At 49.3% G+C, this 23555-nt stretch overlaps 1 protein-coding gene across 1 annotated transcript in view; it reads left to right on the top strand.

Annotated features, from left to right (window-relative positions):
* Positions 1-23555, top strand: part of LOC139280600 (serine/threonine-protein kinase 38-like) — a 66042-nt gene that overhangs the window by 24665 nt on the left and 17822 nt on the right. Inside the window, exons 2-9 of the mRNA XM_070900143.1 lie at positions 4286-4425; positions 13309-13360; positions 15580-15702; positions 17042-17125; positions 18064-18187; positions 21701-21855; positions 22736-22838; positions 22943-23004. Coding sequence (XP_070756244.1) covers positions 4292-4425; positions 13309-13360; positions 15580-15702; positions 17042-17125; positions 18064-18187; positions 21701-21855; positions 22736-22838; positions 22943-23004 — 837 coding nt within the window. The 5' untranslated portion in view covers positions 4286-4291. The remainder of the gene's footprint in view (positions 1-4285; positions 4426-13308; positions 13361-15579; positions 15703-17041; positions 17126-18063; positions 18188-21700; positions 21856-22735; positions 22839-22942; positions 23005-23555) is intronic.

The raw sequence follows: 23555 nt of genomic DNA, 5'->3' as shown, positions 1-23555 counted from the left end.
CTGGCTTGCACACTGCATTGTACCAATACCAATCTTTCATCACCTGCAAACTTTAATCAGAAGGCATCTGTTTCCTGTTTTTGAATTGCCTGGAGACCGTCAGCATATTGTGTTTCGATCTAGCACGGCATTTGTGAGAGTTGTTCGCTCTGGTATGTTGGAAGCTTAACGGCTACAATGGCTGACCATTTGCTGTTAGATTACCAGATCTAACAGCAAATGGTCAGCCATTGTAGCCGTTAAGCTTCCAACATACCAGAGCGAACAATTCTCAAATGCCGTGCTAGATCGAAACAGGAATTAAACTGCGATTCATATGGGGGGTTTAAGAGTTAGCCGCGTTGGTGTGGGGACTGGAGTCACCTATAGGCCCAGACCGGGTAAGGGTGGCAGGTTCCCTTCCCTGAAGGACGTTGGTGAACCAGTTGGGGGTTTTCAATGACAATCTGACAGCCTCGTGGTCACTTTTGCTGGTACCCTGTACCGGAATTTTATTTCCAGATTGTCATTTTTAAACTAAATTCAAATTCTTGTGGTGGGAACTCGCGTTCTCTGGATTATTATTCCAGGCCTGTGGAGCTCTAGTTCAGTAACAGAAACACTGCACTACTGTACCCCTGTTGTGTTGTGTAAGTAATGGGATTTCATTTTCATCCCGAGCTTGAGGTAAATGATCAAAGCACCGGAGTGTGTTTTGTTAATGATCTTAACCAGCCCAAAGAAAGTTTCTGAGCTTGTTGCAGCGAAGTGCTAACCGAGACCTCTTTGCCTGTAAAGATTGAGAGGCTAATTACATTTTCAAAATGGGAGAAAGATACTGTCCTATTTTGTTTCTCCACTTGTACTGGTAGAGTTACAGGCTCTGGATTGTTCCAACAGTTCTTGAGTAAATGGTTAAGCGCTCTCCCTGTCCACAACACCAACGTCTTTTAATGTAGTAAAACATCCCAAAGCGCTTTACGGGAGCGATTGTCAAACAAAATTTGATGCCGAGCCATATAAGCGGTTATTAGGACAGGTGACCAAAAGCTTGGTCAAAGAGGGAGGTTTTAAGGAGCGTCTTGGAGAGAGAGAAAATTGCAGAGCTTGGGGCCCAGGCAGCTGAAGGCACGGCTGCCAATGGTGGAGCGATGGCAATCGGGGAGGCCAGAATTGGAGGAGCGCAGCGCGCTCCGGAAGGTTGCAAGAGGAGGTTACAGAGATGGGGAGGAGCGAGGCCTTGGAGGGATCTTGAGCACATGGTTTGGAATTTTAAAATCGAGGCATTGATGGAATAGGAGTCAGTGCAGGTCAGCAAGCACGGGAGGTAATGGGTGAAAGGGACTCGGTGCAAGTTAGGGCACAGGCAGCAGAGTTTAAAAAAGAAAAATTAAAACAAATTGTTCCAGGGAAGAACATAAGAAATAGGAGCAGGAGTCGGCCATTTAGCCCCTCGAGCCTGCTCCGCCATTCAATAAGATCATGGCTGATCTAATCATGGACTCAGCTCCACTTCCCTGCCCACTCTCATCACTCAAAAATCTGTGTCTCCCCGCTTTAAATATATTCAATGACCCAGCTACAGCTCTCTAGGGCAGAGAATTCCACAGATTTACAACCCTCCGAGAAGAAATTTCTCCTCATCTCAGTATAAATGGGCGGCCCCTTATTCTAAGACTGTCCCCTAGTTTTAGTTTCCCTTATGAGTGGAAATATCCTCTCTGCATCCACCTTGTCGAACCCTCCCTCATTATCTTATGTTTCGATAAGATCACCTCTCATTCTTCTGCACTCCAATGAGTATGGGCCCAATCTACTCAACTTATCCTCATAATTTCCTCCTCTCTGGAATCAACCTAGTGAACCTTCTCTGAACAGCCTCCAATGCAAGTATATCCTTCCTTTTAAATATGGAGACTAAAACAGTATGCAGTACTCCAGGTGTGGCCTCACCAATACAGTTGTAGCAGGACTTCTCTGCTTTTATACTCCATCCCCCTTGCAATAAAGGCCAACATTCCATTTGCCTTCCTGATCACTTGCTGTATCTACATACTAACTTTTTGTGTTTCATGCACAAGGACCCCCAGGTCCCTCTGTTCTGCAGCACTTGCAATTTTTCTCTCTTTACATTATAATTTGCTTTTCTAGTATTTCTGCCAAAGTGGATAACCTCACATTTTCCCACATTATACCCCAACTGCCAAATGTTTCCCCACTTACTTAGCCTGTCTATATCCCTTTGCAGATTTTTTGTATCCTCCTCACAATTTGCTTTCCCACCCATCTTTGTATCATCAGCAAACTTGGCTCCATTACACTCGGTCCCTTCATCCAAGTTATTAATATAGATTGTAAATAGTTGAGGACCCAGCACTGATCCCTGCAGCACCCCACTAGTTACAGTTTGCCAACTGGAAAATGACCCATTTATCCCGACTCTCTGCTAATATATTACCCCCAACCCCGTGAGCTTTTATCTTGTGCAGTATTCTCTTATGTGGCACCTTATCAAATGCCTTTTGGAAATCCAAATACACAATATCCCCTGCAGTTTTGAACTGCTGCAGTCTGTGTGGTGAAGGTACTAAAGGACATCCATTTCATGGTCAGTGTTATTTTTTAAAATTAATTAACTGAATTTAAATTCCCCAGCTGCCGTGGTGGGATTTGAACTTGTGTCTCCGGATCACTAGTCCAGGCCTCTGGATTACTGGTCCTGTAACTTCAATAGTGCTAGCGTGGGGGCCGGATTAGGGCCTGATGGGCCTGGGACAAACTGATCCAAATGGGCCAATAGTTATGTTTGTTCATTACATTGCGTATATGATTCTGATTCTGTGTATGAAAACATAGGCCAGTATATGAAAGCATATATTCTGTATCAAGTAGGTATATATTCTGGGTTCTGGTAACATTGCAATACTAGATTCCTATACATATATGCAAATTTCTCTCTGACATGTGAAATAAAACAGGCTAGTACATATTCTGTTCTGTATATAGGTACATTAGTATATATAGGTATAAACCAGTGAACCTATTTTCCTCGGTCTTGTTTTTCTGCTCTCATTGTCGATTCTATTCAGCCTATTTGGGAGGCCTTATATATATATTTTTTTTTTCCTACATTTATTTGGTGCAGCCCCACGGTTAATCCCCCCCCTGGCTACCCTTCCCCCTGGCGAATGTTGCTGGGATCTATAGTGTCCATCTGAGCAGGCAGACGGGGCCTGGGTTTAACGTCTCTTCTAAAAGGCAGCACCTCTGCCGGTGCAGCACTCCCCTGGAATCGCGTTGACGTGGCGATCTAGATTTATGGGCTTGAACTCCACCTTCTGACTCCGCAGTGAGGATATTCCCACAGAGCTGAAGATGTTGGTGTGATTCATTTCTCCAGCGAGAGTGGTTTAGCCAGCTTGGTAGTGGCTTGGTTTGGCTAATGCTCAACTGCGTCATATTGGGTGATTCGTGTCCACTGTATTTGCATAATAACAACTACTTGTATTTATATAGCACCTTTAACATAGTAAAACATTCCACGGCACTTCACAGGAGTATTACTGGATAAATACAGTCCAGTATTGGACTGTTCAGCCACCGAAGGACTCATTTTAAGAATGGAAGCCAGTCTTCCTCGATTCCGAGGGACTGCCTATGATGATGATGTTGACCAGACAAAACACACACATTTGACACCAAGCCGCATAAGCAGAAATTGCGGCAGATGACCAAAAGCTTGGTCAAGGTTGTTGTGATGACAAATTTGAATATGGCACAAAGTGTGACAGATAGGAAAATGTGCTCTACATGTGTCAATATTATATTGCTGATCGGACAATGCCAGCGTTACCATGGTCATAGGAACATATAAAAAAGGACAGGGAACGATGAACTGGTCCATCCATCTAGACAACAACAACTTGTATTTATATAGCCCCTTTTTAACGTAGTGAAACGTCCCAAGGAGCGTTATGCGACACACAATTTGACACCGAGCCACTCAAGGAAAAATTAGGGCAGGTGACCAAAAGCTTGAGCAGAGAGGTAGGTTTTAAGGAGCGTCTTGAAGGAGGAAAGAGAGGCAGAGGTTTAGGCAGGGAGTTCCAGAGCCTCGGGCCCAGGCAACAGAAGGCACGGCCACCAATGGTGGAGAGACTATAATCGGGGATGCTCAAGAGGGCAGAATTAGAGGAGCGCAGAGATTCTTTTGGGGGCGGGTGGGGGGGAAGTATATGCATCTTTCCAGCGGGAATGAGCAGCGAACCAGCTGTGTTCACACGGTGATTTTCTTTATCCCTCGCAGATTACCATGGCGATGATCGGAGGACCCGCTGCATCCTTTCCAATGAGTAATCACACGCGGGAGAGGGTAACTGTGGCCAAACTCACCCTGGAGAATTTCTACAGCAACCTGATTGCACAGCATGAAGAGCGAGAGATGAGGTAACGTCTGTCTGCCCGCCCCCGGGGGATCCGCAACCCGAAGCCCACCTTACCCGCCTTTGCTCCGTATCCCTCGGTACCCTGACCCAGCATGTTGAATGCTCCAATCAGCCCCAGTTTTTGGCGGGGAAGAGTGTTCCAGATTTCCGCTGTCCTCTGTGCGGGGGAAAAAGTGCTTCCTGATTTTATTCCTGAATAGTCTGGCGCTAATTTTAAGGTTCTGTTCCCTTGCTCTTGATTTTCCCACCATAGTTTTTCTTTCATTTCTGACACTGCCAGCTGTGGCTCAGTGGGCAGCACTCTTGCCTCTGAGTCAGAAGGTCGTGGGTTCAAGTCCCACTCCAGAAATTTGAGCACAAGCTGACACTCCCAGTGCAGTACTGAGGGAGCGCTGCACTGTCGGAGGGGCAGTACTGAGGGAGCGCCGCACTGTCGGAGGGGCAGTACTGAGGGAGCGCCGCACTGTCGGAGGGGCAGTACTGAGGGAGCGCCGCACTGTCGGAGGGGCAGTACTGAGGGAGCGCTGCACTGTCGGAGGTGCCGTCTTTCAGATGAGATGTTAAGGCAAGGCCCCGTCTGCCCTCGAGTGGGTTCAGAATATCTCTCAGCCCTACTTGAAGAAATGAGTGAGTTCTCCCCGGTGTCCTAGCCAATATTTATCCCTCAATCAACATCACTAAAAACAATTATCTGGTTATTTATCTGATTGTTTTTGTGGGAGCTTGCTGTGTGCAAATTGGCTGCTGTGTTTCTTACATTACAACAGTGACGACACTTCATTGGCTGTAAAGCGCTTTGGGATATCCTGTAAAAATGCAACTTTTTTTTTTTTGCTTGCCCGCTCTCCTTTCTGCTTTCTATCTCTGTTTTATTCAGATTGATAGTGGTAGGATATTCATGTTAATGCTCATGCCCTTTGTAACTGGGTGGATTTCAAACAGCTAATTAGTGTTAGATCTCCTTAATTTCCAATGAAATACGAACTCCGATGGTAGTTTTAACTTTTTAATCTTGGCAGAGAGCAACAAGCTGCTGGCTGATTGCCAGTTCCTTTGTCTTACTGGGACCACATGGTCAAAATGGCTGTATTTATACCGGGTTCAATTTACAGAAAAGAACTCGCCGCCTTTGACCTTATTGGCTCAATTACTAGTCTTTTAACCTTTTAATTGGCTCGCTACCCAAGGTCCTAAAATGTCAAGTTGATTGAGTTAATGCAACATGCTACCACTCACGTAGCATCTCTGACTTGTCTGAATTTTCACAGCCTGTCTAAATGCAGCCTGTTTGAATTCTCTATCAATTAGCATGGAGGGATGTGCAAACGTTACTGCAGATGGCCTGTGGTGTTGCTTGTTTTGATGAGCAGGAAGTATTGATGTACTGGTGGGACGGGATGTTGGGGAGTCCAGGCCGAGGGTTTGGCTGATGGTGGATGACTGGTTGAGGTTCGGAGTATGTTGGCGGCAGGACTGGGGGTTTGGAAGGCTGGGAGAGAGCACAGATTGCCCCACGAAGCAGAGAGGGGACTCCTTTTAAATCTAGTCCCAGGCGCTTTGGGGGCCCAAACCGTGCAGACCTATACCAAGCCAGCGTGTCACCATGGCAGCGGGCCCTTCCCTGCACTTGCCAAGAAGGAAGTTACCCTGAGAAAAAGCTTCCAAGGGCAAAACAAAAATCAGAAGAGCTTGCAGCTTTTGCAAATGATCATTCGGCTACAATACAAAAGGCAAAATACTGCCTCTGTGCACTCAGAATTCTGTCTTGCTTGTTGAAACTTGCAGCCATGTTTTTGCTTCTGTTGAAATCCTTTCTGGGGTATTAACTCTGACTTTTTAAAAAATTTGTTCCTGGGATGTGGGCATCTGTGACCAGGCCAATATTTGCTGCCCATCCCTAATAGAACTATAGAATGGTTAGTGCACAGAAGGAGGCCATTCGGCCCATTGAACCCGTACCAGCCCTCTGCAAGAGCACTTTTTATCTAGTCCCACTCCTCTGCCCTTTCCCCATAGCCCTGCACACATTTTTCCTTCGGATACTTATCCAATTCCCTTTTGAAAGCCACCATTGAGTCTGCCTCCACCACCCTCTTAGGCCGTGCATTCCAGATCCAACCACTCGCTGCTTTAAAAAAAAAAAAAAGTTTTTCCTCGTGTCGCCTTTGGTTCTTCTGCCAATCTCCTTAAATCTGTGTCCTCTGGTTCTTGGCCCTTCCACCAATGGGAACAGTTTCTCTATCTACTCTGTCCAGATCCCTCATGATTTTGAACACCTCGATCAAATCTCTTCTCAATCTTCCCTGCTCCAAAGAGAACAACCCCAGCTTCTCCAGTCTATCCACGTAACTGCAGTTCCTCATCCCTGGAATCATTCTTGTAAATCTTTTCTGCGCCCTCTAAGGCCTTCACATCCTTCCTAAAGTGCACTGCCCAGAATTGGACACAATACTCCAGTTGAGGCCGAACAGTGTTTTATAAAGGATCATCATAACTTCCTTGCTTTTGTACTCTGCCTCTATTTATTTATGAAGCCCAGGATCCCGTAAGCGCTTTTAACCGCTTTCTCAACCTGCCCTGCCACCTTCAACGATTTGTGCGCACATACCCCAGATCTCTCTGTTCATGCACCCCCTTTAGGATTGTACCCTTTAGTTTATATTGCCTCTCCTCATTCTTCCTATCAAAATGTATCACTTCATACTTTTCAATTTAATCGCCCTTGAGAAGATGGTGGTGAGCCGCCGCCTTGAACCGCTGCAGTCCGTGTGGTGAAGGTGCTCCCACAGTGCTGTCAGGGAGGGAGTTCCAGGATTGTGACCCAGTGACGATGAAGGAACGGCCGATATATTTCCAAGTCAGGATGGTGTGTGACTGGGAGGGCAACGTGGAGGTGATGGTGTTCCCATGCGCCTGCTGCCCTTGTCCTTCTAGGTGGTAGAGGTCGCTGGTTTGGGAGGTGCTGCCGAAGAAGCCTTGGTGAGTTGCTGTAGTGCATCTTGTAGATGGTGCACACTGCAGCCACGGTGCGCCGGTGGTGGAGGGAGTGAATGTTGAAGGTGGTGGATGGGGTGCCGATCAAGCGGGCTGCTTTGTCCTGGATGGTGTCGAGCTTCTCGAGTGTTGTGGGAGCTGCACTCATCCAGGCATGGTCTGTCTTTATACTTCTGTGATGTATGCAGGCTGAGTTGTGGATAACTCTCGCCTTGTCGCAGGGCTCTGTGATCATGTTACTTTGCTTACATGATGTCATGTTTGGGCTGGTTTGAAAGGCGTTGTGGGATCAATTAATGAGTGCTGGTTGTTTTGAATGGGATTTGTGGAATTATTTCCACGCTTGAATTTCTGGATATAGCCATGGGGGATAAGGTTCACCGATGGACCCCGCGACTCCAGAGACCAGAGCCATGGTAATTGCTAAACAGGCTGGGCAGGGCTTGGAAAAGTTCCTTGTTTACTGCAACAATGAAGGAGAGACAAGTGTATGAACATAAGAACATGAGTCGGCCATTTGGCCCCTTGAGCCTACTCTGCCATTTTCTAAGATCATGGCTGATTTGATCCTGGGCACAGCTCTACTTCCCTGCCCTCCAGTATGTCTGAATCACAGAAATTCAGGCTGTAGCCCCTCTCGCCCATCACTCCCTGTGTTCGCTGACCTCTGTTGGCTCCTTGCCCTGCAACACCTCGAATTTTAAAAAATTCTCATTCTTGTATTCAAATCCCTCCATGGTCTATTTTTGTAAATCTCTCGGATCTCTGTGCTCCAAATTCTGGCCTCTTGCCTATCCCTGATTTTCATCCCTCCACCATTGGTGGCCGTGCCTTCAGCTGCCTGGGCCCCAAGCTCTGGAACTCCCTCCCTAAACATCTCTACCTCTCTACCTCTTTCTCCTCTGTTAAGACGCTCCTTAAACCCTACCTCTTTGACCCATCCTAATATCTCCTTGTGTGGCTCGGTGTCACATTTTGTCTGATGCTCCTGTGAAGCGCTTTGGGACGTTTTGCTGCATTAAAGACGCTATAAAGATAAGGTTAGAATCACAATGATACAACACAGAACAAGGCCATTTGGCCCATCATGCCTTTGTCGGCTCTTTGGTGTAGGACTAGTCCCACTCCCCCCTGCAAATATTTTCTTTCAAGTATTTATCCAATTTCCTTTTGAAAGTTACTATTGAATCTGCTTCCACCGCCTGTTCAAGCAGCTGTGTAAAAACATTTCTCCTCCTCTTCCCTCTCTGGTTCTTTTGCCAATCGCCTTCAATCTGTGTCTCTCTGGTTACTGACCCCCTTCCCCCCCCTGGCCACTGGAAAGAGCTTCTCCTTATTTATTCTATCAAAACCCTTCATGATTTTGAACACCTCATTCAAATCTCCTCTTAACCTTCTCTGCTGTAAGGAGAACAACCCCAGCTTCTCCAGTCTATCCACGTAACTCAAGTCCCTCATCCTTAGAACCATTCTCGTAAATCTTTTGTGCACCCTCTCCCAAGGCCTTGACATCCTTCCCATAGTGCAGTGCCCAGAATTGGGCACAATATTCCAGTTGAAGCCGAAACTGTTAGTTATAAATATTGAGTATAACTGCCTCGCTTTTGTATTCTGTGCCTCTATTAAAGCTCACATAAAAACATAGAAAATAGGAGCAGTAGTAGGCCATCCGGCCCTTCGAGTCTGCACCGCCATTCAAATAAGATCATGGCTGATCCTCTATCTCAATACCATATTCTTGTTTTTTTTTCCCCATACCCCTTGATGTCCTTTGTTTCTAGCGATCTATCTATCTCCCTCTTAAATATATTCAGTGACTTGGCCCCCACAGCCTTCTGTGGTAGAGAATTCCACAGGTTCACCACCCTCTGAGTGAAAAAATTTCTCCCCATCTCGGTCTTAAATTTCCTACCCCGTATCCTGAGACTGTGATCCCTTGTTCTAGATTTCCCAGCCCCGGGGGAAACATCCTCCCCGTATCCTGTCTGTCCAACCCAGTCAGAATGTTATACGTTTCAATGAGATGCCCTCTCCTTCTTCTAAATCCCATATGCCTTTTTTTAACAGCCTTCTCAACTTGCCCTGCCACCTTTGAAGATTTGTGTACATACACCCCTCTGGTCTCTCTGATCCTGCGCCCTCTCAAGCATCACTTCACATTTCTCTGCGTTCATTTTCAAATGTCCATTTCACCGGCCTGTTCCTATCCTCCTCGCTGTTTACTGTGTTTTGTGCCATCTGCAAACTTTGACATTGTGCCCTGTGTACCCAAGTCCAGGTCACTAATATCTATCAGAGCAGCGGCCCCAATATCGACCCCTGGGGAACAGCACTGTATCCTTCCGTCCGGTCTGAAAAACAACCTTTTTGTCCCTCGGCCAATTTTCTATCCACACTGCCATTGCCCCGTTGATCCCATGGGATTTAATTTTGCTAACCATTTTGTTGTTGTGGTGTCCGGTGAGGGAGCATATTGAAGTTTCCTATCCATGTGAAGAGCCCAATAGCGGAGATGCACGGCAAGGCAAGGCTCAGTGTAAATCCCGACTGGTCACGTGAGACAGCCCGTTCATTCTCGGCACTCTTATGGAACCGCCTTAAAATACCAAAGGACAATTTTTTAAAAAAGAGAATGAACTTGCATTTATGTTGCGCCTTTCTTATTGCATCTGTCAAATGTCACAAAGCCGACAGTGAATTGTATTGTGCAGTGGCCAGTGTCGTGCGGGTAAATACAACAACCGTTTTATGCACAGCAAGATCCCACGAGACCAGTGCGATGAATGGCCGGTTATTTCTTTTTGTGGTGAGGGCTGAGGGAGGGAAATTGTCCAGGCCATCAGGAGGATTCCTCGCTCACTCTTCACCAGTCCTCCTGGATCATCAACTGGGATCGGCAGGCAGCTTAACGTCTCGTACAAAGGACTGGGCCCCTGGAAAGGCAGCAGTGTCTGTCCTGCCCGCGTGTCGGCCTAGTGTTCCTGCCAGAGTCCTGGAGTGGGACCTGAGTCTGAGCCAAGAGGCACGTTTGCTCCGACAGTCTCGGAAGATTCTGGGACAGTTTCACAAAAAAGGAAGGCATGACAATTTAGGGCTGAGCCGAGGAGAAATGTCTTCACTCGGAGGGTTGTGAATCTTTGGAATTCTCGGCCCCCGTCCGTACGCATTGCATGGCAGCAGTCAGCGGGCGTCCAAGGGGAAGCCCGCCAGTGTCTGGAGTCACACCTGACACAAAGAAAGGTGATTGTGGAGGCCGATCGTCTCTGTTCCAGGGCATCACTGCAGGAGGTCCTCAGGGCAGTGCCCTTTGCCCAATTATCTTTGGTTGCTTCAGCAATGACCCCTCCACCATGAGGCCAGGACTAGGCCTGATCGGTGGCTTATGTTTAGCTCCATTCGCCAACCTTGCGATTAACGAGGCAGCCCAAAAGGCAACACCTGGACAACATCTGGGGTTGGACTGGCGATGGGCAGGTTTCATTCACACTATATATACGTGTAATGACCACCTTGAGCAGGAGAAAGCCAACCTCTCTCTTTGCCCTTCAAAGACACCACCATTGCTGAATCTCCAACCCCCCTCCCGCCCCCCCCATTGTCAACACCTTGGGGTTCACCATTGACCAGAAGCGAAACTGGACCAGCCGAATCAACACCATGACTCCAAGAGCACGTCGGAGGCTGGGGACTCTGTGACAAGGTGCCCACGTCCTACATAAGAGCATAACAATTGGGGGCAAGAGTTGGTCATTCGACCCCTCGGGTGTGCTCCGCCATTCAATACGATCATGGCTGATCTTCGACCTCAACTCCACTTTTCCCACCCGATCCCCTTAGCCCTCGAGTCCAAAAATCTATTGATCTCCGTCTTGAATATACTCAACGACTCAGCATCCACAGCTCTTGGGGCAGAGAATTCCAAAGCTTCACCACCCTCCGAGTGAAGGAATTTCTCCGCATCCTCTATCCTAAATGGCTGACCCCTTATCCTGAGACTGTGACCCCTTGGTTCTAGACTCCACAGCCTGACCACTTGAAGCCTCTCCACCATCTCCAGTCGGGAGTGTGGAATAATCGCCTGGATGGCTGCAGCCTCCACAACCCTCGACGCTCCACATTACCCCTGACCGAGCAGTGAATTTATAAGAACATGAGAAATAGAAGTAGGCCATACAGCCCCTCGAGCCTGTTCCGCCATTTAATACGATCATGGCTGATCTGATCATGGACTCGGGTCCACTTCCCTGCTCGCTCCCCATAACCCCTTATTCCCTTACAGTTTCTTAACGGATATCCGTCTTAAATATATTTAAATGTCTCAGCTTCCACAGCTCTGAGGCAGCGAATTCCACAGATTTACAACCATCCGAGAAGAAATTCCTCCTCATCTCAGTTTTAAATGGACGGCCCCTTATTCTAAGATCATGCCCTCTAGTTCTAGTCTCCCCCCTCAGTGGAAACATCCTCTCTGCATCCACCTTGTCGAGCCCCCTCCATAATCTTACACGAATCTGATCCATGCCACTCGCAATCTCCGCTCCCTCCGTTGCCGGCGCACAGTGGCTGCAGAATGTGCGACAGGTGGGCAGAAACCCAGCAGAAAATAAACGAGTTTTCACTTTGCAACAAAGACCCACGCGAGGAATGCAATCTGCCTGAAACCTGGGTAACGGGCGGTGCGGGTATCAAGGTGTGCACGGAGCTGATTGCAAGGAAGGAAGGAGAGGGTTAACATTTGTCAGACCATCGACCCCACCCTCCCTCTCCGCAGGCGCAGCCGGACCTGCTGAGTGCTGCCAGCAATTTAGTGTTTTCCACCGTCTCGCAGTGTTTTGCCTTTTGTAGACCAAGCATCCTCCTATAGGTCAAGCAAAGTATTGCAGGAAAAGTTTACACATTGACCAGGATCAATCCTGCCTCCATCGGACAGACCCGAGCAACATTGGATCGTTTGAGTGGACATTAATATACTTTGTCGCTCAGTCAGCTGGACAGGGGGTTTCACAAGCTGTGCAACGCAGTGTGATGCGCTCTCCTGCTCGCTGGCTGTCACTCCACAGTCCCGCTCCACCCCGACTCTGAATTTACATACCGTGTTTAGCTTTGGTACTAAACTGAAATTGCTTCAGATTGCCATCTGTAAAGCACCTGAGATTAGGGAAAATATTCCGGGCTAATCACCTTTCAGCAATTACAACACTTCAACACACAATCTAGGATGACGCTCCAACGCAGTGCTGAGGGAGTGCCGCACTGTCGGAGGGGCAGTGCTGAGGGAGCGCCGCACTGTCGGGGGGGCAGTACTGAGGGAGCGCCGCACTGTCGGAGGGGCAGTGCTGAGGGAGTGCCGCACTGTCGGGGGGGCAGTGCTGAGGGAGCGCCGCACTGTCGGGGGGGCAGTGCTGAGGGAGCGCCGCACTGTCGGGGGGGGGGTGGGGGGTGGGGGGCAGTGCTGAGGGAGCGCCGCACTGTCGGAGGGGCAGTGCTGAGGGAGCGCCGCACTGTCGGGGGGGCAGTGCTGAGGGAGCGCCGCACTGTCGGGGGGGCAGTGCTGAGGGAGCGCCGCACTGTCGGAGGTGCCGTCTTCTGGATGAGATGTTAAACTGTTGCAATCATTCGGTGTTGGTGTTTGTTCGCCACACGAGCAGTGTCCTAATCCCACGTACCTGCCCTGTTGCCACATCCCTTGTTCTCCTTTCCATTAACCACCTGACACACCTATTCTCAAATGTCGACATGGTCTCCGCTTCAGTCATTAAATCTGCTCATGCATTCCACAGCCTTCCTGTCCCACGCCTTCACATGTGCGCACACACACACACAGCCCAACAATCAATTCATTTATTCCACGATTAATTATGACCAATTTTGTTTTTAATTTCTTTTCCAGACAAGTGCAACTAGAAAAAGCCATGGAGCAGGAAGGATTGGCTGATGAAGATGTAAGTGTCCTTTCTCAGTGAGCTGATTGACTTATTGGCAAAACAGACTAGATGTCGTAACGGTACTGTATACATTGAATTACATCAGATATACGGCACAGAAACAGGCCGTTCGGCCCAACCAGTCCATGCCGGCGTTTATGCTCCACTCGAGGCACTGGAGAGGGTGCAGACAAGATTTACAAGGACGATACCAGAAGTGAGGGTATACATAACAGGCTGGGTTCCCTTTTCTTCAGAAAAGAAAATGAGGGGTGACTTAAGAGGTCTTTAAAATTATGAAAGAGTGGACAGAAAGAAAGAGAGTGTAACCCTCTATTCCCTTGTCACTCATACGCTTGTCTAGTCTCCCCTTAAATACATCGATACTATTCGCCTCAACCACTCCCTGTGGCAGCGAGTTCCACATTCTCACCACGCTCTGGGTGGTAAAGTTTCTTTTGAATTCCCCATTGGATTTCTTGGTGACTATCTTATATCGATGGCCTCTAGTTATGCTCTTCCCCACAAGTGGAAACACTCTCTTTCTTTCTGTCCACTCTTTCATAATTTTAACGACCTCTTAAGTCACCCCTCAATTTCTTTTCTGAAGAAAAGGGAACCCAGCCTGTTATGTATACCCTCACTTCTGGTATCGTTCTTGTAAATCTTCTCTGCACCCTCTCCAGTGCCTCTGTATCCTTTTTATAATATGGCGACCAGAATTGTCTACAGTGCTCGATGCCAGTTATCAGCCCCCTTTTTAAGATGATGAGGAAAACCTTTAAATTGTGATGCTACAAGTTGTTGAGTCTTCACTGGCCAACATAAGAAAGACTTGCATTTATATAGCGCCTTTCATAACCTTGGGACATCTCAAAGTACTTTACAGTCAATGAGGTCTTTTTTTTTTGAAATGAGACGTTAAACCCAGGCCCCGTCTGCCCTCTCGGGTGGACGTAAAAGATCCCATGGCATTATTTCAAAGAAGAGCAGGGGAGTTCTCCCTGATGTCCTGAGGCCAATATTTATCCCTCAACCACCATAACACAAACGGATGATCTGGTTATTATCACATTACTGTTTGTGGGAGCTTGCTGTGCGCAAATTGGCTGCCGCGTTTCCCACATTACAACCGTGACCACGCTTCAAAAGTACTTCATTTAGCTGTAAGGCACTTTGGGCCACCCTGAGGTTATGAAAGGCGCTACAGAAATGCAAGTTCTTTTGTTTCGTTTGCCAGGCCGTCAGTGCAATATCAGCGCTGGAGCCATGGTGGGAATTTTCTGGGCGAGCGCGCGCATTTTCAATCCCGCTTCTTTTCCCTCTTTTCTAAATGGGGCTGTGTCCGGAGAGTAGTTTGAGCTTGTATAACAGGAGGGTGGCGGGTTGCTGTAACGATGTCTATCAGCGATGGAGGTTGTTTGAAGATGAATTAAAGAATGTCGTGCAGCAAACCTTGGGCAGAATTAAAGCCCCTCGGATTAAGTACAGTTCTGTATAATATTTGAACTGGGGCACTGCCTGTGACAGCACAGAGCTGTGGGTATCTTTAGGAGCTGCTTGGCTAACGTTTACGTCAAAATAAGTCCCAACACTTTTGGACTGAAGTGAACGACGTTCGCTGCTGATTGTTGCGGTGTCCAGCATAGAACTGTTGGGAGAGGAGAGAAAAATGGGAGTCCAGGAGAGGGAGTCAAACAGAACGTGTATTTATATAGCGCCTTTAACTTGGTGAAACGTCCCAGGGTGCTTCACAGGAGCATTGAGAGGAAAGATTTGACACCGAGCCGCATAAGGAGAAATTAGTGCAGGTGACTAAAAGCTTGGTGAAAAGAGGTAGGTTTTAAGCAGCGACTTGAAGGATTAGAGAGGTTTAGGCAGGGAGTTCCAGAGCTTGGGGCTCGGGCCACAGAAGGCACGGCCACCGATGGTGGAGTGATTTATAATCGGGAATGCTCGAGGGCAGAATTAGAGGAGTGCAGACATCGCTCGGAGGGGAGGAGGGGGGGGGGGGGTGATTGTGGGGCTGGAGGAGATTAGAAATAGGGAGGGGGCAAGGCCATGGAGGGATTTGAAACCAGGGTGAGAATTTTGAAATCTACTTAAAGGTGACAATGGCTGAAGCTTCCAGCCATGTTTGGGTGTGGTCTCGACCAGTAACCGCGCAGCACTGCAGCAGGTCCATATTAGCAGGGATTGCATTTATTAGCGAGTTAATTGCCTTCTGTTTGCGGCAGAAACAAATGCGGCGGACGCAACACGCCCAGAAGGAGACGGAATTTCTTCGCCTCAAGAGAACCAGGTTGGGTCTGGACGACTTTGAGTCTCTGAAGGTTATAGGAAGAGGTGCCTTTGGAGAGGTTGGTCCAGTTTCAGTGTTTGGTTTCTACGCCTCTTGGAGGTGGTGTTCAAAACAAGTTGCTTGCGATGCCACTGTAAGTGTACACAAATAAATCGCCAGCTTTTGTTGTGATCTGCTTCAGGGAGAAACACAGCCTGAGGTTCCCAGTGAGGTGGAATTAGCCTCGTTATATTTTGGGATGGATTCCATGGCACCAGAATAACACGCTAGTATAGAGTCCGTGCTGACATTGCTGCTAGACAGCACCTCCCAAACCCGCGACCTCTGCCGCCTAGAAGGACAAGGGCAGCAGGCGCATGGGAACACCACCACCTCCACGTTCCCCTCCCAGTCACACACCATCCTGACTTGGAAATATATCGGCTGTTCCTTCATTGTCGCTGGGTTACAATCCTGGAACTCCCTCCCCTACAGCACTGTGGGAGCACCTTCACCCACACGGACTGCAGCGGTTCAAGAAGGCGGCTCACCACCAACCTCTCGTGGGCAATAAATGCCGGCCTTGCCAGCGACGCCCACATCCTGAGAATGAATTCATTTTTTTTTTAAACTACCTCTTCAGGTGTGCTTTGGATTTCGAGGGCATAGGTTTAAAGTAATTGGTGGAAGCATTAGAGGAGAACTTTATTCACCCAGAGGCTGGTGGGGGTCTGGAACTCACTGCCTGAAAGGGTGGTAGAGGCAGAAACCCTCATCACATTTTAAAAGTGTGCACTTGAAGTGCCGGAACCTGCAGGGCTACAGACCAAGAGCTGGAAAGTGGGATTAGGCCGGGTAGCTCTTGGTCAGCCGGTGTGGCCACAGTGGGCTGAACGGCCTCCTTCTGTGCCCTAAATTTCATGATTATTATTTCCTCAATCCACTAGTGACTCCCCTGATTGCCCCTCAGTAAACTGACCAGGGAACTAACTCCCAGTTGGTCCCAGGGCAGTAAGGTGAGGTGCCACTGCACGACTGAGATAGAGAGGGTATTATCAACCAGGGTCATGAAAGTGCCCCGTTGGGAAGTGGGGTGCATTTAATGGCCAGTTTACAATAGTTTGAAGGGCATTGAGAGACAACCACTAGAGCCACGTGTTGGCTACACTAGATAGGGGGCGGCAGGCTTTCTACCCTGAAGGACATCACGTGAACCAGTTTGGGCTTTGATGGCAATTGGGCATCTGTCTGCTGCCAGATTCTATTGATATCCATTTCACAACTTGCCACGGTGGGATTTAAACTCTGGGCCACTTTCCCAGTACCATACCCACTGCGCTATCGTAACCGGGTGATGTGCTGTCTTTGAACGGTGCATTTTTCGTAATACTTTGGGGAACCTGCTTTGTTTTTTTCAGGTGCGTCTTGTACAGAAGAAGGACACTGGGCACATCTACGCCATGAAGATCCTTCGCAAGGCGGATATGTTGGAAAAAGAACAGGTAGGAAATCAGCTAATCAATCGGCACAATCCTGTCACGTGTTCTTGGCCAATACTATAGCCACGAGTTTCACCCCCTGTGTCTGATGAGAATGGGGCGTGCGATGGGGTTAAGATAGGGGCAGAGTGCTTGCCTCACCGCACCCCCGCCCACTGCCGAATTGATTCACTGGTGTCGGGGGGGGCTAAGGCCGCATAAATATTTGGTAGCGTTCGGACCCCAACGGGATTGGATTTTGACCCCCGACTCGCGAGTCGCACGCAGTGCGGAGCGGGCCAATGAAAACTGGCGGCAGCTCCAAGAACACTCGCAGCTCGACACCATCCAGGGCAAAGCAGCCCGCTTGATCGGCACCCCATTCACCACCTTCAACACTCTCTCCCTCCACCACCGGCGCACCGTGGCTGCAGTGTGTACCATCTACAAGATGCACTGCAGCAACTCGCCAAGGCTTCTTCAGCAGCACCTCCCAAACCCGCGACCTCTACCACCTAGAAGGACAAGGGCAGCAGGCGCATGGGAACACCACCACCTCCACGTTCCCCTCCGAGTCACACACCATCCCGACTTGGAAATATATCGGCCGTTCCTTCATCGTCGCTGGGTCACAATCCTGGAACTTCCTCCCTAACAGCACTGTGGGAGCACCTTCACCACACGGACTGCAGCGGTTCAAGAAGGCGGCTCACCACCACCTTCTCAAGGGAAATTAGGGATGGGCAATAAATGCCGGCCTTGCCAGCGAGGCCCACACCCCGTGAATGAATATATTACATTAAAAAAGTGGATCTAGGATAGACACTGCTGCAATTGGCATCCGTTATCGTATTGCCGACTCCCAGGATGGTAGACTGGTGACTCGATGGACCCTGGGGTTGTTTCTTGACCAGCAATTCCACATTTAATTAATTACTTTTTTTTTTCTTTTTAAAATCCAGGTGGCTCACATTCGGGCCGAGAGGGACATCCTGGTGGAGGCCGATGGCGCTTGGGTAGTGAAGATGTTCTACAGCTTTCAGGACAAGAGAAACCTGTATTTAATTATGGAGTTTCTGCCGGGCGGTGAGTGAGATCAGTCGATGTTTTACAACTTTGCTTTAAAGGCAGCAGAGACTAATTTCCATCCCGCTACCGCTCGGTCAGTCGGTGAGTTTCCCCCCCTGCTCCCCAGATCCCTCCCGGGGGGAGGGGCAGGTCTGGGGGGGGGGGGGGAACTCATCAACTGACCGAGGGAGATTCGCAGGATCCGATTTTTGAGCAGAACTTGATTCGGGTGGTGAGCGTTATAATCAGCAACAGGTGGAGGCCTTGCCCAAATATTTAAATCGGGCTCAGCTGATCTTGTCGAGGCTCCAAATGACGTCTGCTGTCAAAGTCAATACTGTTGCCGGGTGGGACATTAAACTGAGGCCCCGTCTGCTCTCTCGGATGGGCATAAAAAGATCCCATGGCCACTATTTTTATGTATGCAAACCTCACCAAATGTGTAAGACTTGCCACTAGGGGGCACACCTGCGGGAGACCTAAGGATCACCTGTGCACCCTGGGCAAGCAGGTATAAAAGGTGATTCACCATGCTGCTTCCTCACTTTGGAGTTACATTAAACAGATCAAGGTTGCAATGGTTTGAGTTTGCAACACAGTCTTGAGTCATTGTGAACATAATTTTGAAGAAGAGCAGGGGTAAGTTCTCCCCGGTATCCCGGGGCTGATATTTATCCCTTGTCAGGGCCTCCCTGATAAAGTGCAACATCCCTACCGACTCCTGGGAATCCCTGGCCAGAGACTGCCCAAAGTGGAGGAAGAGCATCCAGGAGGGCGCTGAGCACCTCGAGTCTCATCGCTGGGAGCAAGCTGAAGCCAAGCGTAGACAGTGGAAGGAGCGTGCGGCAAACCTGCCCTACCCACCCTTTCCTTCAACCACCGTCTGTCCCACCTGTGACTGAGACTGTAGGTCCCGCATTGGACTGTACAGTTACCTGAAAACTCACTTTTGGAGTGGAAGCAAGTCTTCCTCAACTCCTGAGGGACTGCCTATGAGAGAGAAGATTTATCCCTCCACCAGCACCACGACAAACGGGCATTATCACCTTGCTGTTTGTGGGATCTTGCTGTGTGCAAACTGGCTACCAAGTTCCAGATTCCCACCAACCTCTGGAACTGCTTCCACCAGAGGGAGTAGTTTCTCTCTCTCTCTCCACCTCATCAACTCCTTTTTAATCCTCTTAAACACCTTAATTAGTTCAGCCCTTAATCTTCTTCTGTACTCGAGGGAATACAAGCCCAGTCTGTGCAACCTGCCCCATTATTTAACCCTTTTAGCCCCGGGTATCATTCTGGTGAATCTGCGCTGCTCGCCCTCCGAGGCCGATATATCCTCCCCGAGGGGAGGGGTCCAGAACTGAACACAGTTACTCCGGACTGGGTCTGATTGGAGCTTTATAGAAAATCAAAATCATCACAGGCAGTCCCTCAGAATCGAGGAAGACTTGCTTCCACTCTTAACATGAGTCCTTAGGTGGCTGAACAGTCCAATATGAGAACCACAGTCTCTGTCACAGGTGGGACAGACAGTCGTTGAGGGAAGGGGTGGGTGGGACTGGTTTGCCGCACGCTCCTTCCGCTGCCTGCGGTTGGTTTCTGCACGCTCTCGGCAACGAGACTCGAGGTGCTCAGCGCCCTCCCGGACGCACTTCCTCCCCTTAGGGCAGTCTTTGGCCAGGGACACTCCCAGGTGTCAGTGAGGATGTTGCACTTTATCAGGGAGGCTTTGAGGGTGTCCCTGTAACGTTTCCTTTGCCCACCTTTGGCTTGTTTGCCGTGAAGGAGTTCCGAGTAGAGCGCTTGCTTTGGGAGTCTCGTGTCTGGCATGCGAAATACGTGGCCTGCCCAGCGGAGCTGACAGAGTGTGGTCAGTGCTTCGATGCTGGGGATGTTGGCCTGGTCGAGGACGCTAACGTTGGTGCGTCTGTCCTCCCTGGGGATTTGTAGATACTGCGGATATTGGAAATCTGAAATATAAACAGGAAATGCTCAGCGGGTCAGGCAGCGTCTGTGGAGAGAGAGAAACCGAGTTAATGTTTCCGCTCAATGGCCCTTTTGTCAGCACCGTGCGCGCTAAACTGTCGGAGGTGGCCATTCTTCTTGGGGTGAGATGTTAAACCGAGGCCCCACCTGCCCCCTCAGGTGGCTGTAAAAAGATCCCACGGCCACCCTTCGAAGATGGAGAGGGGGTTCACCCTGGTCTCCTGGCCAGTGCTTATCCCCCTACCAACATCAACCTGCAATGTTAACTTCACTTCTCCAAAGGCTTGATGCAAGGTAACATATGTCCAACCTCTTTGCATTCAGCTCCCTTCAGATAAAGGCTGACATTCCATTTGCCTATTTGATTACTTTCCCAACCTGTACCCCCTGCACTTGCTGCCCTACATTGCTTCCCGATCTGGCAATGCCTCGATTGTTCACAATTCTCATCCTTGATTTCAAATTCCCTCCATGGCCTTGTCCCCTCCTGATCCCTCTCCTTCCCCCCCCCCCCCCCCCCCCTAGATGTCTGCACTCATCTAATTCTGCCCTCTTGAGCATCCCAGATTTTAATCGCTCCACCATTGGTGGCCGTGCCTTCAGCTGCCTGGGCCCCAAGCTCTGGAACTCCCTCCCTAAACCTCTCCACCTCTCTACCTCTCGTTCCTCGTTTTTAAGATGCTCCTTAAAACCTCCCTCTTTGACCAAGCTTTTATCGTCTGTCCTAATATCTCCTTGTGTGTCAAATTTTCCTGATAATGCTCCTGTGCAGCGCCTTGGGACATTTTCCTGCATTTATGGACCTCGTACTATGTCTCCAGATTTGGTGAAAATTTGAGGCTTTTTTAAAAAAAAAAATGTATGTGGCTGCTGTTGATCTAATTTGCTCGGAGAGGCAGCAAGATTGGCCCAAGCACCATGCCACATTGTCTAGCTGCTGTACAACTCCCTGTTTCTGCAGGAAGTTTGAGAAATAGTTTCAGTTTTTACATTTCCTGAATGAAAGTGCAGAAGAGAACTGAGAAAGGAAATGAGAGGGACCGAGAATGTGAGATCAAATTATCCGATAACACAAAATGGAACACTAAAGCCTTTAATAGATATAGTCAAAAGGAAGGGTGGGGCTGATTGGTGGGGGTCTGGAACTCACTGCCTGAAAGGGTGGTAGAGGCAGAAACCCTCACCACATTTAAAAGTACTTGGATGTGCACGTGAAGTGCCGTAACCTACAGGGCTACGGACCAAGAGCCGGAGAGTGGGATTAGGCTGGGTAGCTCTTTGTCAGCCGGCGCGGACACGATGGGCCGAATGGCCTCCTTCCGTGCTGTAAATTTCTCTGATTTTCTATTCTATGAAACACCATCTCAAATAATCAGGTTTGGACAGATCAGGGTCTTAAGAGTTACGGAATGATACCGCACAGAAGGAGGCCATTCAGCCCATCGAGCCTGTGCCGTGAATCAAGAACCTTTTATCCCCCACCACATTTGTACGGGACACGCCCGCCCTCGATCTCAGTGACCATGAATTTGTCTGTGCTTTGCCCAGGTGATATGATGACGTTACTTATGAAGAAGGACACCCTGTCTGAGGAAGAGGCCCAGTTCTACATTGCAGAGACCGTGTTGGCCATTGACTGCATCCATCAGTTGGGCTTCATTCACAGGGACATTAAACCAGACAATCTGCTTTTGGACATCCGGGTAAGTAGTCTCCTCCCCGGGGTGAAGCGTTCAGTCGACCATGTTCCGACCTCTCGCCGATTCATAAAGCTGTTGTTGAGCCCCGGCACGATGGGCCGAATGGCGGCCTCCTGTGCCGTAAGATTCTCCCATCCACTCGGTTCTGGCACCTGTCCAGTTCTGTACTGAGCTCTGTTGGTTCAGAGAATTTCCAGCTCTGAAGCAGGCCATTGGGGCCCAACCGGTCCGCCCGGGTGTTTGTGCTCCCTACATGGCACCTCCCACCCGCCTTCATCTCACCCCGTCAATGCTGCAGCCCTTGTCTGCGCCGCCTCATTCTGTTTCCCCCCCCCCCCCCCCCACCTCCCCCCGTGTGTTCAGCCTTTTAGAAGTGAGAAGCATTTTTAATGTCGCTTGCAATGCTCTGGTGGGGGGGGGGGGAGTCTCTCAAACACAGACTCGCAATCTCCGAGCTCCCCTTCCCCTGTTCTGACCCCAGCTGTGTTCCTGGACAGCTCTGGGCTTGGTTCCTGTTCCTCAGGACCTTCAGGACCTGTGGAGTGTTGCCCAGTGAGTGATGTGGCGTCTCTGCTCTGTGTGACAGCAGCACTGACTGTCCGAGACAACTGTAATGTACACCGTATGCGTTGCTCTTTCGCACGCTCTCTTTCACGCTCTCGCGCTCTCCTCGGGAAGTTCCTCTTTATCTCATCTATACGTTTTAATCAGTTCGGTTTTGCTCAATACTGTGGAACTGGAAGGTTCTGGGCATTGCTTCTATTGGCGAGCGATGTGACCAATCACAGCCACTGGAGAGTTGAGTGAGTGAGTGTGTGGAGAGGGTGGGTTTGTGATTGAGCAGAGAATTCGGTCAGATTGCCCATGTCTATTTTTTTGACAGGGACACGTGAAGCTGTCGGACTTCGGGCTGTGCACGGGGCTGAAGAAGGCTCACCGGACCGAGTTCTATCGCAACCTGACCCGCAGCCCCCCCAGTAATTTCAGTAAGTTCATGCACTGAGCGAAGGGACAGATTATACTATCGGGGGGGCTCCTCACCCCATGAAAGAGGTGCTTAATGTGTTAATGACCTCACTTTCCCCACCAGCTTTTCAGAACATGAACTCGAAACGAAAAGCGGAAACTTGGAAGAGGAACAGACGTCAGCTGGTGAGATTCATTCCTCCTGTTCACTCTGTTTTCATCACCTTTGACAGCGAGGTGGTATTTAGCCCTCTGTTCCGCCATTATCGCTATGTGCAATACTTGTTCCTTCAATGACCGCCGTGACTCAGTGGGTAGCACAGTTGCCTCTGTGAGTAAAAAGGTCGTGGGTTCAAGTCCCACTCCAGAGGCTTGAGCACATAAATCCAGGCTGGCACTCCAGTGCAGTGCCGAGGGAGCGCTGCACTGTTGGAGCGTCCGGCTTTTGGATGAGACGTTAAACCGAGGCCCCGTCGTTGCCCCCTCGGGTGGACATAAAAGATCTCGTGGTACTATTTTGAAGAAGAGCAGGGGAGTTCTCCCCAGAGTCCTAGGGCCAATATTTATCCCTCCATCAACATCACTAAAACAGATTAGGTCTGTCACATTGTTGTTTGCGGGAGCTTGCTGTGAGCTAATTGGCTGCTGCATTTCCCACATTACAACAGTGACTACACTCCAAAAAGTACTTCATTGGCTGTAAAGTGTTTTGGGATGCCCTGAGGACGCAAAAGGCG

Source organism: Pristiophorus japonicus, chromosome 15, assembly GCF_044704955.1.
Source record: "Pristiophorus japonicus isolate sPriJap1 chromosome 15, sPriJap1.hap1, whole genome shotgun sequence".
NCBI classification, from domain to species: Eukaryota; Metazoa; Chordata; class Chondrichthyes; family Pristiophoridae; genus Pristiophorus; species Pristiophorus japonicus.
Note: the sequence above shows the minus strand (reverse complement) of the source record. Positions and strands in the feature narration are given on the sequence as shown.